Raw genomic sequence first — 14,080 nt, 5'->3', positions numbered from 1 at the left:
CCAGACAGCCCAGCACAGGCCACCCGGCCGTCCAGGTGCTGGACGTGAACGACAACGCGCCCCGGCTGGCGGGGACCGAGCCCTTCGTCTGCCACGACACCCCGCCCGGCCAGGTGAGCGCCGGGCAGGGGGCGGGGGCTGCTCGCTCCCAGCTGATCCGACCATCTGGGCCCTGGACCCGGACGAGGGGGCCGGGAGCCGGCGACGATTCGCTCCCCCGGGGCAGGGGCCCCCCGGCACAAGGCGGGGACGGGCCGGGCAGCAAGAGGCTGCCCTGTCTGCCCCACCTGCCCTCCCCTCAGCCCCCTGCCTGCCCTCCCCTCAGCCCACCACTCCCTGCCTGCCCCTCCCCCCTCAGCCCCCGCCTGCCCCTCCCCTCAGCCCACCCACCCCCCGCCTTCCCCCTCAGCCCCCCGCCTGCCCCTCCCCCTCAGCCCACCACCCCCGCCTTCCCCTCAGCCCCCCGCCTGCCCCTCCCCCTCAGCCCACCACTCTGCCTGCCCTCCCCCTCAGCCCCCCGCCTGCCCTCCCCTCAGCCCACCACCCCTGCCTCGCCCCCTCCCCTCAGTCCCCCACCCCCTGACCGCCCCTTCTCAGCTCTCTCTCATCCCACGCCCCTCCCTTCCTGTCAGCCCCTCTGCCCCCTTACTCTTTCTCCCTGCAGATGGGCTGGCCACGCTGCTCCAGGCCCCACAGCCAGCCCCGGGGCCCCCCGCTGCTGGTGCCCCTGGAGCTGGTGGATGGGGGTGGCCCCTCTGACGGGCAGCCCCACCTCACGCTCAGCGTCTGCCAGTGCCAGCCCCACGGCGCCCCGCTCCCGCCGCCCGCCTCCGCCCCCGGGACTCAGCACCGCTGCCCCGTCATCCTGGCCTGCGGCACCAGCCTGCTCGGTGAGGGGGCACAGGCCTGGGGGGGTTGGGGATAGGGGAGGGGCACCCAGATCTGGGGGGATGGGAGACAGGAGCCAGGGGACCCCGGGGGGTGAAGGTCATGTGGCCAGGGGCTGGGATGGGTTTTGGGGACCCAGCACTGACCTCCCCCTTTCCCTGCAGCTCTGGGGGCTGCTGCCTGGGGGCACCCCAAGGGGGAAGGGGGATTGGGGAAGCATGGGACCCACCACTGACCCCTTCCCACAGCGCTGGGGGGCTGCTGGGCGCACTCCCAAGGCGGGGAAGGGGTGCTGGGGGCGCTATGGGGCCCCACACTGACCCCTTCCCCCGCAGCCTGGGGGCTGTTGACTGCCGCCCTGGGTGAGCTGGGGGCGCTATGGGCCCAGACTGACCCCTTTCCCCGCAGCTCTGGGGGGCTTGGGCTGGCTGGGCTTCCCCAAGGCGGGGGAAGGGGGGACTTGGGGGCGCCGCGTGGGGCCCCCAACACTGACCCCCCTCCCCGCAGCTCTGGGGGGGCTGCTGCCCCGGGGCGCCCCTGCTGCGGGGGAAGGGGACTTGGGGGCGCTATGGGGCCCGACACTGACCCCCTTCCCCGCAGCTCTGGGGGGGCTGCTGGCCCGGGGGCGCCCCAAGGCGGGGGGAAGGGTGAGCTGGGGGCGCCATGGGGCCCCACACTGACCCTTTCCCCGCAGCTCTGGGGGGGCTGCTGACCGGGCTCTGGGCGGGGAAGGGTGAGCTGGGGGCGCTATGGGCCCAGCAGACCCCCCTTTCCCCGCAGCTCTGGGGGCTGCTGGCCCGGGGCGCCCTGGGCGGGGGAAGGGGGACTGGGGGGTGGCCATGGGGCCCAACACTGACCCCCCTTTCCCCCTCAGGCCTGGGGGCTGGCCCGGGGGCGCCCCTTAAGGCGGGGGCCCGGGCTTCGCCGGAGGAGGAGGGAGACGTCCGTGAGAACATCATCTCCCATGACGACGAGGGGGCGAGGCGGACACCCAGGCCTTCTCGACATGGCCGCCCTGCAGCGCCCCGCCCCACCCCGGGCCCCCCGCCTGGCCGCCCGCCTGGCCCGTCGGACGCCGACCACCCCCCACTCGCTGCAGGTCTATGGCTACGAGGGCGGGGGGACGCCCCAGCCCCCAGCCCCTGGCCTCCTCCTGGGGGGGCAGGGCGAGGGGGCGACCAGACGATGGGGGCCCCTCTTCCGCACCCTGGCCGAGCCACCGGGGGTGCCCCGTCTGAAGCCACGCCCACCGCCCAGCCACATCAGGTGGGTTACGTCCACCGCCCAGCTAGCCACGCCCACCGGCCCAGCTGGGCCACACCCACCACCCAGCCATGCCCACCACAAGACCACACCAGCTAGCTTCACGCCCACCACCGGACTATGCCAAGACCATCATGCCCATGCGGCCACACCCACTGCAAGGCCACGCCTGGAGAGGCCACGCCCACCTCCTGGCCAGCATCCAGGGGCCACGCCCCCTCCAGGGTGGTTCCGTCCCCCGCCCACCCGCCCACAGCTCCGCCCCGGCCTTCAGCCATGGCACCTGCCCCACGTCCCCGCCCAGCTTGGCCTTTGTCGCAGTCCGTCCTGCTCCCCATGGCTGCTCCCCCCACGGCGTCCGACAGACCCCCCGTCCCCGCTGAATGCCCCACGCAGCCCCCACGTCCCGCCCACCCCCAGGGGGCCCGGGAAATCCAACGGGACTGGGCGGCTGCACTCCCAGCTGATGGACCCGCCCTGATTCTGCATTGGATACTGGGGCGGGGGGACCTACCATTGTACGGGGCGGGGGGGACAGGCGCCCATTGTACGGGGCGGGGGGACATACCATTGTACTGCAGGGGAGGGGCAGCGTCCATGTTATAATTTCGTAATAAACACTTTATTTGGGTACGGCCCTGTGCCGCACTGGGGGCCTGGGCACCGCGCCCGCTGAGGGTCGGGGAGGGAATGGGGGGGCTGGGAGCCAGGACTCCTGGGGCCATGCGGGCGTGGAGGCGAGCTGTGGCCCGTGCGCTGGACATGTGGGAACCTCCCCCTGGAATGGGGCGGGGGCGCTTCCAGGCTGGCCTGCTGGGGTCACTCCAGCCGCGGCCGTGGGCCAGGGCTGAGAAGGAGAGAACCGGGGGCCAGGGGAGCAACGGAGGAAGAGGAGCAGAAGGAGGGATGGAGACGGGCATGGGAAGGGAGCAGGAGTGGGTGGGGAGGGAGCACTGGCAGTGTGGAGACGGGGCGGGCGGGAGCCGGGCCGGGGTGGGCAGGACAGACGGGGCAGGAGGGGACCCGGGCCGGGGGTGGGCAGACAGACGGGGCGGGAGGGAGCCGGGCCGGGGTGGGCAGGACAGACGGGGCAGGAGGGAGCCGGCCAGTGGGCAGGACAGACGGGGCGGGGAGGGGAGCGGGCCGGGGTGGGCAGGACAGACGGGGCGGGAGGGGAGCCGGGCCGGGGTGGGCAGGAGCGAGACGGGGCAGGAGGGGAGCCGGGCCGGGGTGGGCAGGACAGACGGGGCAGGAGGGGAGCCGGGCCGGGGTGGGCAGGACAGACGGGCAGGGAGGGAGCCGGGCCGGGTGGCAGTGACAGACGGGGCGGGAGGGGAGCCGGGCCGGGGTGGGCAGGAGACGGGGCAGGAGGGGAGCCGGGCCGGGGTGGGCAGGACAGACGGGGCGGAGGGGAGCCCAGTCGGGGTGGGCAGGACAGACGGGGCGGAGGGAGCCGGGCCGGGGTGGGCAGGACAGAGCCGGGGCGGGAGGGGAGCCGGGCCGGGGTGGGAGGGACAGATGGGGCGGGAAGGGAGCGAGCCGGGGTGGGTGCAGGACAGGGATGGGCGGGAAGGAGCCGAGCCGGGGTGGGCAGGACAGGGATGGGGCGGAGGGGGAGCCTGTGGCCGGGGTGGGCAGGACAGACGGGGCGGGGCGGGGAGCCGGGCCGGGGTGGGCAGGACAGACGGGGCGGGCGGGGAGCCGGGCCGGGGTGGGCAGGACAGACGGGGCGGGCGGGGAGCCGGCCGGGGTGGGCAGGACAGAGCCGGGGCGGGAGGGGAGCCGGGCCGGGTGGCAGGACAGACGGGGGCGGGGAGGGGAGCCGGGCCGGGGTGGGCAGGACAGATGGGACGGGAGGGGGAGCCGGGCCGGTGGGCAGGACAGACGGGCGGAGGGGGACGGGGCCGGGCGGGCAGGAGCCAGAGCCGGGGCGGGAGGGGGAGCCGGGCCGGGGCGGGCAGGACAGAGCCGGGGTGGGAGGGGAGCCGGGCTGTGGGCAGGACAGAGAGATGGGACGGGAGGGAGCCGGCCGGTGGCAGGAAGAGACGGGGCGGGAGGGGAGCCGGGCCGTGGGGTGGGCAGGGGACAGACGGGGCAGGAGGGGAGCCGGGCCGGGGTGGGCAGGACAGACGGGGCGGAGGGGAGCCGGGCCGGGGGTGGGGCAGGACAGAGCCGGGCAGGAGCCGGGTCAAAGGGCAGGACAGAGGCCGGGGCGGGAGGGGAGCCGGGGGCCGGGGTGGGCAGGAGACGGGGCGGAGGGGAGCCGGGCCGGGGTGGGTGCAGGACAGACGGGGCGGAGGGGAGCCGGGGCCGGGGTGGGCAGGACAGACGGGGCGGAGGGGGAGCCGGGCCGGGGCGGGCAGGACAGAGCCGGGGCGGGAGGGGGAGGGGAGCGGCCGGGGGGCAGCACAGCCGGCCGAGGAGCGCCAGGCAGCCGTGCGGAAGGAGGTGTGAGAGGAGGGGAGCCCACTTCTCCCAGCCCCCGGAAGCCAATTCAAATCACAGACATCCCCGGAGCTGCCGGTCCCTGGGGCTCCCTGGGGCCCAGTCTCTCTGGTCCCAGCCTTGCCCCAGCAGAGGGTGGGGGTGGAGGGACGGTGCCGAGTGGGGAGATAAACGCGAGTCTCCCCGGACACCCACAACACCCACCCTCGGCCACGTTTAGTGCTCGTCTTCCGGCCGGTCCTGGCTTGTCCCGGTTCCGGCCACAGCGGCCTGCATCCGGTTCTTACTGCTCCGTGGCGGGCCAGGCCGGGTCTGCGATGGCTCCCGTACACCAAAGCGCCTTTAGCCTGGTGCATGCTGGTTTACACTGGCCTAGGCTGCCTAGATGCTCCAGGCTGGTTCCTGAAGGGGTTTACACTTGTATATGCTGTCCATGCTGGTATAGACTGGTTTAAGCTGGTGTACACTGGTGTACGCTGGTATACACTGCTAGAGGCTGGTCCATGCTGGTTGGCTGCTAGAGGCTGATATATACTGGTATAGGCTGGTCCATGCTGGTATATACTGGTATAGGCTGTCCATGCTGGCTTACGCGGGTGCATACTGGTATAGCCTGGTTTATATTGCTATTGGCTGGTCCATGCTGGCTCACACTGGTCTAGGTTGGCTAATGCTGCTCCTGCCTGGGTTCCTGCCGGTATAGACTGGCCCACGGTCTGCTCCGCTTCCTCCTCCTCCTCCTCCTTGGTTGGCTGCCCCCAGCCCCCGGCCAGGCTGGCCACCTCCCCACGTCGCCACGGGACACCCAGACCCAGCCGGTGCGGCGCACGGGAAGACGCGCCACGCAGCCCCCGAGTAGGCGTCGCGGCGGGCGTGGGCCACGGCACGGCGGCCAGGGCGTAGGCGGCGGCGGGCGCCATGTCGGGGCAGTAGGCCCCGTCCAGCAGCCCGTAGGCGTAGGGCGAGCCGGAGCCCACGTCACCACGTCCAGGGCAGCCGCGTGGCCGTCGCCAGACGTACCACAGGCCAGGGCCGGCGCGGTCCCACGCAGAGCGCCACGTCACGCACAGCCCCGCCCCGCTGGCCCGCAGGCTTGCCAGCAGCGTGGCCGCTCAGCTCCCGCCCGTCCTCCTGGCCCTGCAGGGCCAGCCAGCAGCGCAGGGCCCGCAGCCAGGTCGCGCAGTCGGCCGAGGTGCCCGGTGGTGGCCAGCAGCCGGGCGTGGACGGGCAGCACCTTGCGGGAGGCCGGGCAGGCCACGTCGCAGGAGGAAGCAGGCCGGCCGCTGCCACCACGCCCTGGGCCAGCCGGAAGGCCAGCGTGGTGGTGCCGTGGGGCAGGGGCAGGGGGCTGGCGGGTACCGGGCAGGGGGTGGCAGGGGCCACGGGGCTGGCGGAGAGTGGGGCCGCCGGGCGCAGGCGGTCCCCGTGCAGAGCCGCGGGGGCAGCCGAGAGATCAGCAGAGAGGGCGGGGATCGGGAGATAGAGTGGCGGGCGGGGGGAACCGCCCCCGGGAAGGTCTCGATTCCCTCTTGAGACGCTGCCTGTCAGCTCCTCGTCACTCCCTCCACCACTACCTCAGCGTCCCCCGATGTGAGGGGCAGGAGGCGCCAAGGATGGGGAGGTAACTGCGTGCTCACATGCCGGGCCGGGGCTCCTGGAAAGGCACCAGCGTGTTGGGCAGGTGAGTGGCACACACAGGTTGGTGGGGAGCATGCACAGCGGGGTTGCACTCTCTGGCCTGGTACTTTGGTACGGCCGACTATGCCAGCGCCCACAGTGCTTGGAGGCTCGGGGAATTGTCACATCTGAGACCAGCACCCACAAACCCAGCACAGGGCTTGGGCGCACCCCGCACCGAGGGCTGAGGCAGGTGCAGCTGGCCGGGGAGTAGCGCACAGGAAGGGGTTTCTCGGTAGTTCACGGGAGCCAGGACTGGGCCCACGCCGGCAGGGCTTGGTGCATGCTCACGGAGCATTGCACACTCCCAGGGAGGTTGCACAGCCAAAGGGGATCACCGACAGAAGGGGAGTTGCACACTCAGCTGTGGTATTGCACACTTCTGGGGTTTGCACGCTCCCAGGGAGCAGTCACACACGGTGCACGCTCACGCAGGCTTTTGCACGCTCCCAGGAGCAGCTGCGCACGATGCACGCTCACGAGGGTTTCTGCACGCTCCCGAGGGAGCAGTCACACACGGTGCACGCTCACGAGGGCTTTGCACGCTCCCAGGGGAGCAGTCACACACGGCACGCCACGCAGCAGCTTTGCACGCTCCCAGGGGGATACCGCCACTGCACGCTCACCGAGGGAGCTTGCACGCTCCCAGGGAGCAGTCACACACGTGCACGCTCACGAGGGCTTTGCACGCTCCCAGGGAGCAGTCACACACGGTGCACGCTCACGAGGGCTTTCTATCCCTCCCAGGGGAAACAGTCACACACGGCACGCCACGAGGGCTTTGCACGCTCCCAGGCAGTCACACACGGTGCACGCTCACGAGGCTTTAAAAATGCCCCAGGGAGCAGTCACATACGATGCACGCTCACGAGGGAGCTTTGCACGTCTCAGGGGAGCAGTCACACACGGCACGCCCACGAGGGCTTTGCACGCTCCCAGGGGAGCAGTCACACACGGTGCACGCTCACGAGGGCTTTGCACGCTCCCAGGGGAGCAGTCACACACGGTGCACGCTCACGAGGGCTTTGCACGCTCCCAGGGGAGGACACGGTGGCCACTGAGGCTTTGCACGCTCCCAGGGGAGCAGTCACACACGGCACGCTCACGAGGGCTTTGCACGCTCCCAGGGGAGCAGTCACACACGGTGCACGCTCACGAGGCTTTTTCTTGCACGCTCCCAGGGAGAAGCCGCGGCAGCCAGGTGGGGCTGCTGCAGCTCACGAGGCTTTGCACGTTCCCAGGGGAGCAGTCACACACAGTGCACGCTCACGGTGGCCGGGCACGCTCAGGTGGGGCTGTTGCACGCTCACGAGGCTTTGCTCACTCCCAGGGGCGTCCCCCGCTGGCCGTGCTAGGGCCGCACAAGGACATGCACGGCCTGCACGCAACGCGGGGCCGACCGGCCCGGGGGCAGGCCCGCGACACAGCCAGTCATGCCCCTACTAAAGATGGCCGCCGTTCCCATGCGGACGAAGAGGCGAGGCTGCCCTTAGCCAAGATGGCGCGGCGGCGATCCGCCGCGTGACCCCAACCGCCTGGGGCAAAGATGGCGGAGCGCCATTTTTCTCGACTCCGGGACGCCGCCGTGCTCCTTCCTGCGATGGCCGCCACGCGCGTGACGCCGCACGTCGCCCTAACATGGCCGCCCGGTGCCGCTCTGGCCCAAATCCAAGATGGCGCCGAGGCCCCCGTACGTCTGACCGGAGGTGAAGTCACAGGGCCCGGCCGCCGAGTCACGCTGTGCCCTCACCCAAGATGGCGGGCGAGGCTACCAAGGGCTGGCGAGCCCCGCCCCCACCCGCCGCTGCCCGCTGCATGGCCAGCCTGCTGCCGCCGGAGCTGCTTCCGTCACCGGGCCGGCTTCGGGCCAAGGGCGCGGGGAGCTGCAGGCCCCTGGGTTCCCGCCTGGCCCCGGGCTGGCCTGGCCCTGCCTGCCTGGGGCGCGGGGGACGTCGGGATCGAGCTGCTGCACGGGACCACCACGCTGGCCTTCGGGTGGGCGGGGCCAGGCAGGAGACCCCCGCGGCCAGGCTCTGGGGCGGGGCCAGGCAGGAGACCCCGGGGGCGGGGCCAGGCAGGGAGACTCCTCTCGGGGCCGGGGCCAGGCCAGGGGCGGGGCCAGGCAGGGAGACGCCCCCGGGGGCCAGGCAGGGAGACCCCCGGGGGCGGGGCCAGGCCAGGGCGGGGCCAGGCAGGAGACCCCCCGGGGGCGGGGCCAGGCAGGGGGGGCCAGGCAGTGAGACACCCCGGGGCGGGGCCAGGCCAGGGGCGGGGCCAGGCAGGGAGACCCCCCGGGGGCGGGGCCAGGCCAGGGGCGGGGCCAGCAGGGAGATTCCCCCCGGGGGCGGGGCCAGGCCAGGGGGCGGGGCCAGGCAGGGGAGACCCCCCGGGGCGGGGCCAGGGCCAGGGGCGGGGCCAGGAGACCCTCGGGGGCGGGGCCAGGCCAGGAGGCAGGGCCAGGTAGGGCATCCCCGGGCGGGGCCAGGCCAGGAGACCCCCTGGAGGCGGAGCCAGGCCAGAGAGCGCCCCAGGGGCGGGGCTGGGTCAGGCAGTGGGGCCAGGCAGCAGACCTGCCCCAGCCAGTGAGGGAAACCCTTGGGGTGGAACCAGAGAGGAGACCCACAAGGGGCGGGGCTAGAGCATCCCTCAGTGGGGGTACTGCCCTTGATGGGGCTGCGGGTCAGGGGAGGCGCTGCCCCCCAGCGGTGGGGGTGGGATGGTAAATGGGGGGTGTAGGTGCATTTAAGGGGGGATGCACTAGGGATGGGCGCACTCGTCACTTCCTCCCCCCGCTGCCTCTGTGTCAGAGGCAAGGGGGAGCAGAGGCCAGTGCTGGGGAGGAGGCAGCTTGGGTTGTTCTTTTCCTCCTCCTCCCCGTGTGTGCGGCGGTGCCGGGAGGCAGGGGCGCGCGGGGGAGACGGGCGTGAGCCGGGACCGCAGCGCCCCAGCCGCGCCGGGCCCCGATTCCCCCTCTGCCTTTGAAACGCACACGGCCCCACGGGCCGCATGTACGGCGTTGAAAAGGAGAGGCCCCCCATTGACTAATCGAGTAGTCGATGGAAATCCGAAATGTAACGTCTCTAGGATGCCCGCCAAGCTTGGGGGGGGCACCGCCAAAGGGGGTGCTCTGTGTTGGGGGGGCCGCGGTGCGTCCGCTCGGCGCCCACTGACCCTCCCCCCAGTTCCAGAGGGCGTGGCGGTGGACTCGGCCGCCGGCCGGCGCCACGTGGCCTCGCAGACGGTGAAGATCGAGATCAACCCCTACCTGGGGCTGGGCACCATGGCGGGGGCGCCGCCGACTGCAGCTTCTGGGAGCGCCTTGCTGGCCCGCCAGTGCCGCATCTGCCCAGCTGCGCAACAAGGAGCGCATCTCCCCGGCCGCCGCCTCCCAAGCTGCTGGCCAACATGGTCTACCAGTACAAGGGCATGGGGCTCAGCATGGGCACCATGATCTGCGGCTGGGGACAAGCTGGGCCCAGGTGAGGCCTCGTCCTCATGCCCCGCGGTCTTTACGCCCCCTTGCCACTTCCCTTCCCTGGGGCCGCACGAAGAGGGGGACCCGGGGGGGTCTCCAGGAAGAAGGGGGACCCTGTGGCTGGGAGGTGAAGCCCTGTTCCTGGGAAGAGAGGGGACCCCTTGGGTCAGGAGTGTGGCAATGCCGTGGCTGGGGTGGGAACCCTGTTCTCTGGGAAGAAGGGAGTCCCATGGATGTGGCAGGGTACCCCATTGGGGGGCAGCGCTACTTGGGATGAGGAGGACCCCTTTGGCTGGCTGAGGGCAGCCCTGGAGACAGACCGTTGAGCCCCGTGGCGCAGTAGTGCCATGTGCCGTGACCCTCCTCTGCAGGCCTGTACTACGCGGATAGCGAGAACCGCCTCTCGGGCACCTTCTCCGTGCCCGTGGCTCGGCCTGGGCGCCCACGTGGGTGCTGGACCGGGGCTACAGCCCTGACCTGTCGGCAGTAGGAGGCCTACGACCTGGCCCGGCGCGCCATCTACCAGGCCACCTACCGCGACGCCTACTCTGGGGCGAGGTCACCACGTGCGCGGACGGCTGGGTCCGCGTCTCCCACCGACGACGTGGCCCGGCCCACGGGGACCTGCCGGAGGGAGGGACGGAGCTCGGATCTGGGTCACGGATGGGCCACGGGGGGCGGAGCGGGCCACGGATTGGCCACGGGGGTGGGTGTCAGTTTGGAGCCCCGTACACAGGAAGGGGCATGAAGGTTTACTGCGTGTGGCGGGGGATGCGGGGCCTGTAGTGTGGAACGGGCGGTGCGAAGGCCATGGGCTCTGCTGGGGGCCCATGGCGCGAGGACCCTGCTGCTTCCCTATAAAGCTTGTGTGCGCCCCATGGCTGAGTGTCAGTCATTGCGGTGGGGTGCCTGCTTGGCTCTCGGCCGCCCAGACTGGGGCGAGCCTGGCTCAGGCTGGGTGGTGGCTGGGCCCCCCGGCTCAGCACCAGGAGCCTGACCGGTCCCCCTTTGAAATCTCCAGGGCTGCCTCGCCAGCCCTGAATCCCAGCCAGGCAGTGGGCCCTGCGTACCTGGCCTGACACCGGCACGGAGCCGGCTGCGCCACCAGCCCCCCAGCCTCGCCGTTTCCATAGGGCCAAGGGGGAGCTCCCTTGCTGCCCACCGGCCCCAGGTCATTACTCTCCTGCCCATGGGAGAGCTCTCGGGTGCCCGGTGGGGCGAGCGAGGAGGCGCTGGTGCCAGCGTGGCCTGCCCGGTGGACGACGGGCTAATGTGGCAGGTCCCCACAGGATCTGATGGGGCATCTGCTCAGCCATAGGCACCCAGCGGGCAGCATTTTGTCAGTCGTGGCGGGGGCCAGCTGGTCTGTGCTGGGGGTGCTAGAGGCTCACACGTGGGGAAGGGAAATGAGGTGGGTTGGACCCGGCACTGTCTGCAGCATGGGGCAAGCCAGTGATATGGGTGTGCATAAGACTGTGTGGCTACAACCGGGAGCGATGAGCAGAGATCTCGGTACAGCCGGGAGCGACTGTCCCAACCAGCAGTATGGCTAGAGATCTGGGCAGCCGGAGCGACTGTCCCAACCAACACTGCAGCTACGGGTGTGGACACAGCTGGGAGCGATTGCCCAGCGCCTGCCACAGCTCTGGACGCTGTCGGAAAGACCGTCCCAACCGGCGCTATGATCAGGTACAGCCGGGAGCACTTAACGGGCAGCGTGGGCACAGCTGCGAGCCACCGTCCCAGCTGCCAGAGAACACCCGGAGCTGGAAGGTGAAACTGGACAGGAGGGGGCGCACTACAGGCGGCGATTGTGCTTGAGCGCGGGGGCAACACAGCCTCACTGCCCCTGCTTCCAGGCCAAGGCCATGGGGCCAGCAGAGACGGGGCAGGGGAAGAGCCTGACTCTAACCACTAGCACTCCCCTCCCCCGAGAGTCCTGGGCTCCTGCATGGCCCGGTGCCCCCCATCTCCCGCCTGGCTCTTGGCTGGGTCAGTTCAGGCAGCGAACCCAGCCGGATTCGCCTGCCCCCATCGCCCTCAACCCCCATTGCCTGGGGGAGCGGGGGGTCGCCCCACAGCCAACAGCTGGGGCGAGGGGGGAGGTCGGCGTGGGCAGGTGATTCTACGGGGGACAGAAGCGGGGGGGTAGGAACTCTGGGGGTGGACAGGATGGGGGGCAGGAAGGAGGTCGGGGGGACCCACTGAGGAATGTGTCTGGAGGGGGCTGGGAGGTGGAGACGGGGTCAGTGCATGTGGGGATGCCCCTGGTGGGAGGAATGATTGCGTGGGGTGGGGGCGGGAGCTGCCGGGGGTCATTGCAGGCTGGGGTGCCCCTTGGCAGGGCCCCACGGGAGCAAGGGGGAGAGGGAGGGAGCCTGTGTGCAGCTGGGGGTGTGCCTACTGTGGGCGCGCGTGTGCAGCGGGTGGGGCAGCGCCCACAATCAGAGCGCAGGGGGTGGGCATGTGGCCCATGTCCTCCCCTGCACACACACGAATACAAAGAGCCGCCCGCGACCTTTCTGTATCTCAACTGGGGCGGGGGACAGGCGGGGGGGCAGGTAGCCCGGTGCGGCCCTCTCAGCCCCGCTGCACGGGGCCAGCTTGGACCCGTGTGCAAACAGGGGCAGCCCGGGGCAGGGTGTGCAAGGGGGCTGGATGGAGCAGGGGATAGGCACATGGGGGGCAGCTGGATGCGGGAGGGGTGTGGAGGGGGCCGATTCGGTTGCACAGATACGGGGAATGGGAGGATAGAGAGGAGGAGACGGGCGCACATGCACACGGGAGGGGTGTGAGAAGGGCCAGTGGAGGGGAAGGGGGATAGAGCGGGGCTGTGGGGAGTGGGGCTTATGGAGCCGGATGCCTGCAGGGAGGAGGGACCCGGAGAGGTTGATGGAAACCAGCAGGAGGGGCGCTAGAGCTGGGCTGTGGGGGAGGGGAGCCAGTGATTCCTGCAGGGAGGGAGGGGGAGAAGGTGATGGAGCAGGGCCGCATGCTTCGGCGATGAGCAGGCTGCTTGTGGGCTGGGGCGAAGGAGCAGGGCCGCACATGGGGGGAGAGGGTCAGGGAAGCACAAAGGGAAGTGGATCTTGGCGTGGGGCAGGGTAGCGGTGCCCAGCGTGTGCATGTCCCTCACGGTGCAAGGAGCCGGGCAAGCTAGGCAGGGGCAGCTGGGAGCAGGAGGGGCAGCCATGACAGGTTGGCGTGACCCAGGCCGGGCAGCCATGACGGGTTGGCGTGACCCAGGCAGCCATGACGGGTTGGCGTGACCTCATGCGGGGGGTTGGCGGGCAGAGGTTGGCATGACCTGGGAGGTGTTTGGGGGGGGGAGAGAAGGGCTGAGATGCAGGGCAGGTAGGTTATGTGCTGGGGGGGCAGGCCTGAAATCCAAGATGGCTACGGGGTGGCAAATGAAAAGGGCCCAGCTTCAAAGTCCCCCCTCAGGGTCCCCTTCTCCCTGTCTGCCTCATCCACCCTCCCCCTCCCCTCCCCACCGGCCCTAGCGACAGTGGCTCTCCAGCCACCCCTTCTGGCGCCTCCCTGCGCGAGCCAAATGAGAGCGCGGCGAAGGCGGCGGTGCTTTGTACACAACGCTCGCGGCGCGCGCGCTCTCCCTCCCTGTGGCTCCCCCTCCACGCTCGCGTCCTCGCGCGCTGTACACGCGATGCTGGGCAAAGGTGAATTCTAAACCGTTGGGCCCCACGTAACAACCAACTGCCCCACTAAGCCAGCCCCTCCCCTACCCCTGCGTCATAACACCCCCACAGCAGGCCCTGCGTCACGCTTACCCCCAGCCTGCATCATGTCAAGCCCTGCGTCACGCCTACCCCCCCCGCCCCTACTCTATGTCAAGCCCTGCGTCACGCCTACCCCTCCCCCCGCCTGCATCATGTCAAGCCCTGCGTCACGCCTACCCCTCCCCCCCGCCCACCAGCCGAGCCCTGCGCCCACGCCTACCCCCGCCTGCATCATGTCAAGCCCTGCGTCACGCCTACCGCCTGCATCATGTCAAGCCCTGCGTCACGCCTACCCCGCCTGCATCATGTCAGAGCCCGCGCGCGCCTACCCCCCCCGCCTGCATCATGTCAAGCCCTGCGTCACGCCCACCCCCCGCCACCATGCGTCAAGCCCCGTCACGCCCACCCTCCCCCCGCCTGCACCATGTCAAGCCCCAGATCACGCCCACTCCCCGTCTGCATCGTCAAGCCCCAGGCCACGCCTACCCCCACCGCCTGCATCATGCTCGGGCCTATATCACGCCTACCCCTCCGCTGCATCATGTCAAGTCTCCAGGCCACGTCGCACTTACGAGATTATGTCATCTCTGAGTAC

At 71.0% G+C, this 14,080-nt stretch overlaps 2 protein-coding genes across 2 annotated transcripts; one reads left to right on the top strand and one right to left on the bottom strand.

Annotated features, from left to right (window-relative positions):
• Nucleotides 1-5,222: 5,222 nt before the first annotated feature.
• On the bottom strand, nt 5,223-7,738 carry PSMB11 (proteasome subunit beta 11). Its single transcript, XM_089774160.1, is given in 9 exon segments — nt 5,223-5,386; nt 5,389-5,427; nt 5,430-5,489; nt 5,492-5,709; nt 5,711-5,794; nt 5,796-5,874; nt 5,877-5,939; nt 5,942-6,122; nt 7,637-7,738. Coding segments are annotated over 9 exon segments (990 nt in total).
• A 290-nt stretch (nt 7,739-8,028) lies between these two features.
• PSMB5 (proteasome 20S subunit beta 5) lies at nt 8,029-10,496 on the top strand. The gene is given in 10 exon segments (XM_089774159.1): nt 8,029-8,189; nt 8,191-8,282; nt 9,462-9,554; nt 9,557-9,591; nt 9,593-9,616; nt 9,618-9,662; nt 9,664-9,757; nt 10,120-10,167; nt 10,170-10,237; nt 10,239-10,496. Coding segments are annotated over 10 exon segments (918 nt in total).
• Nucleotides 10,497-14,080: the final 3,584 nt, after the last annotated feature.

The sequence above is a fragment of the Pelodiscus sinensis genome, chromosome 30 (genome assembly GCF_052426305.1).
Source record: "Pelodiscus sinensis isolate ZL-2025 chromosome 30, ASM5242630v1, whole genome shotgun sequence".
Taxonomy (NCBI): domain Eukaryota; kingdom Metazoa; phylum Chordata; order Testudines; family Trionychidae; genus Pelodiscus; species Pelodiscus sinensis.
This window is presented reverse-complemented; position numbering and strand designations above follow the sequence as displayed.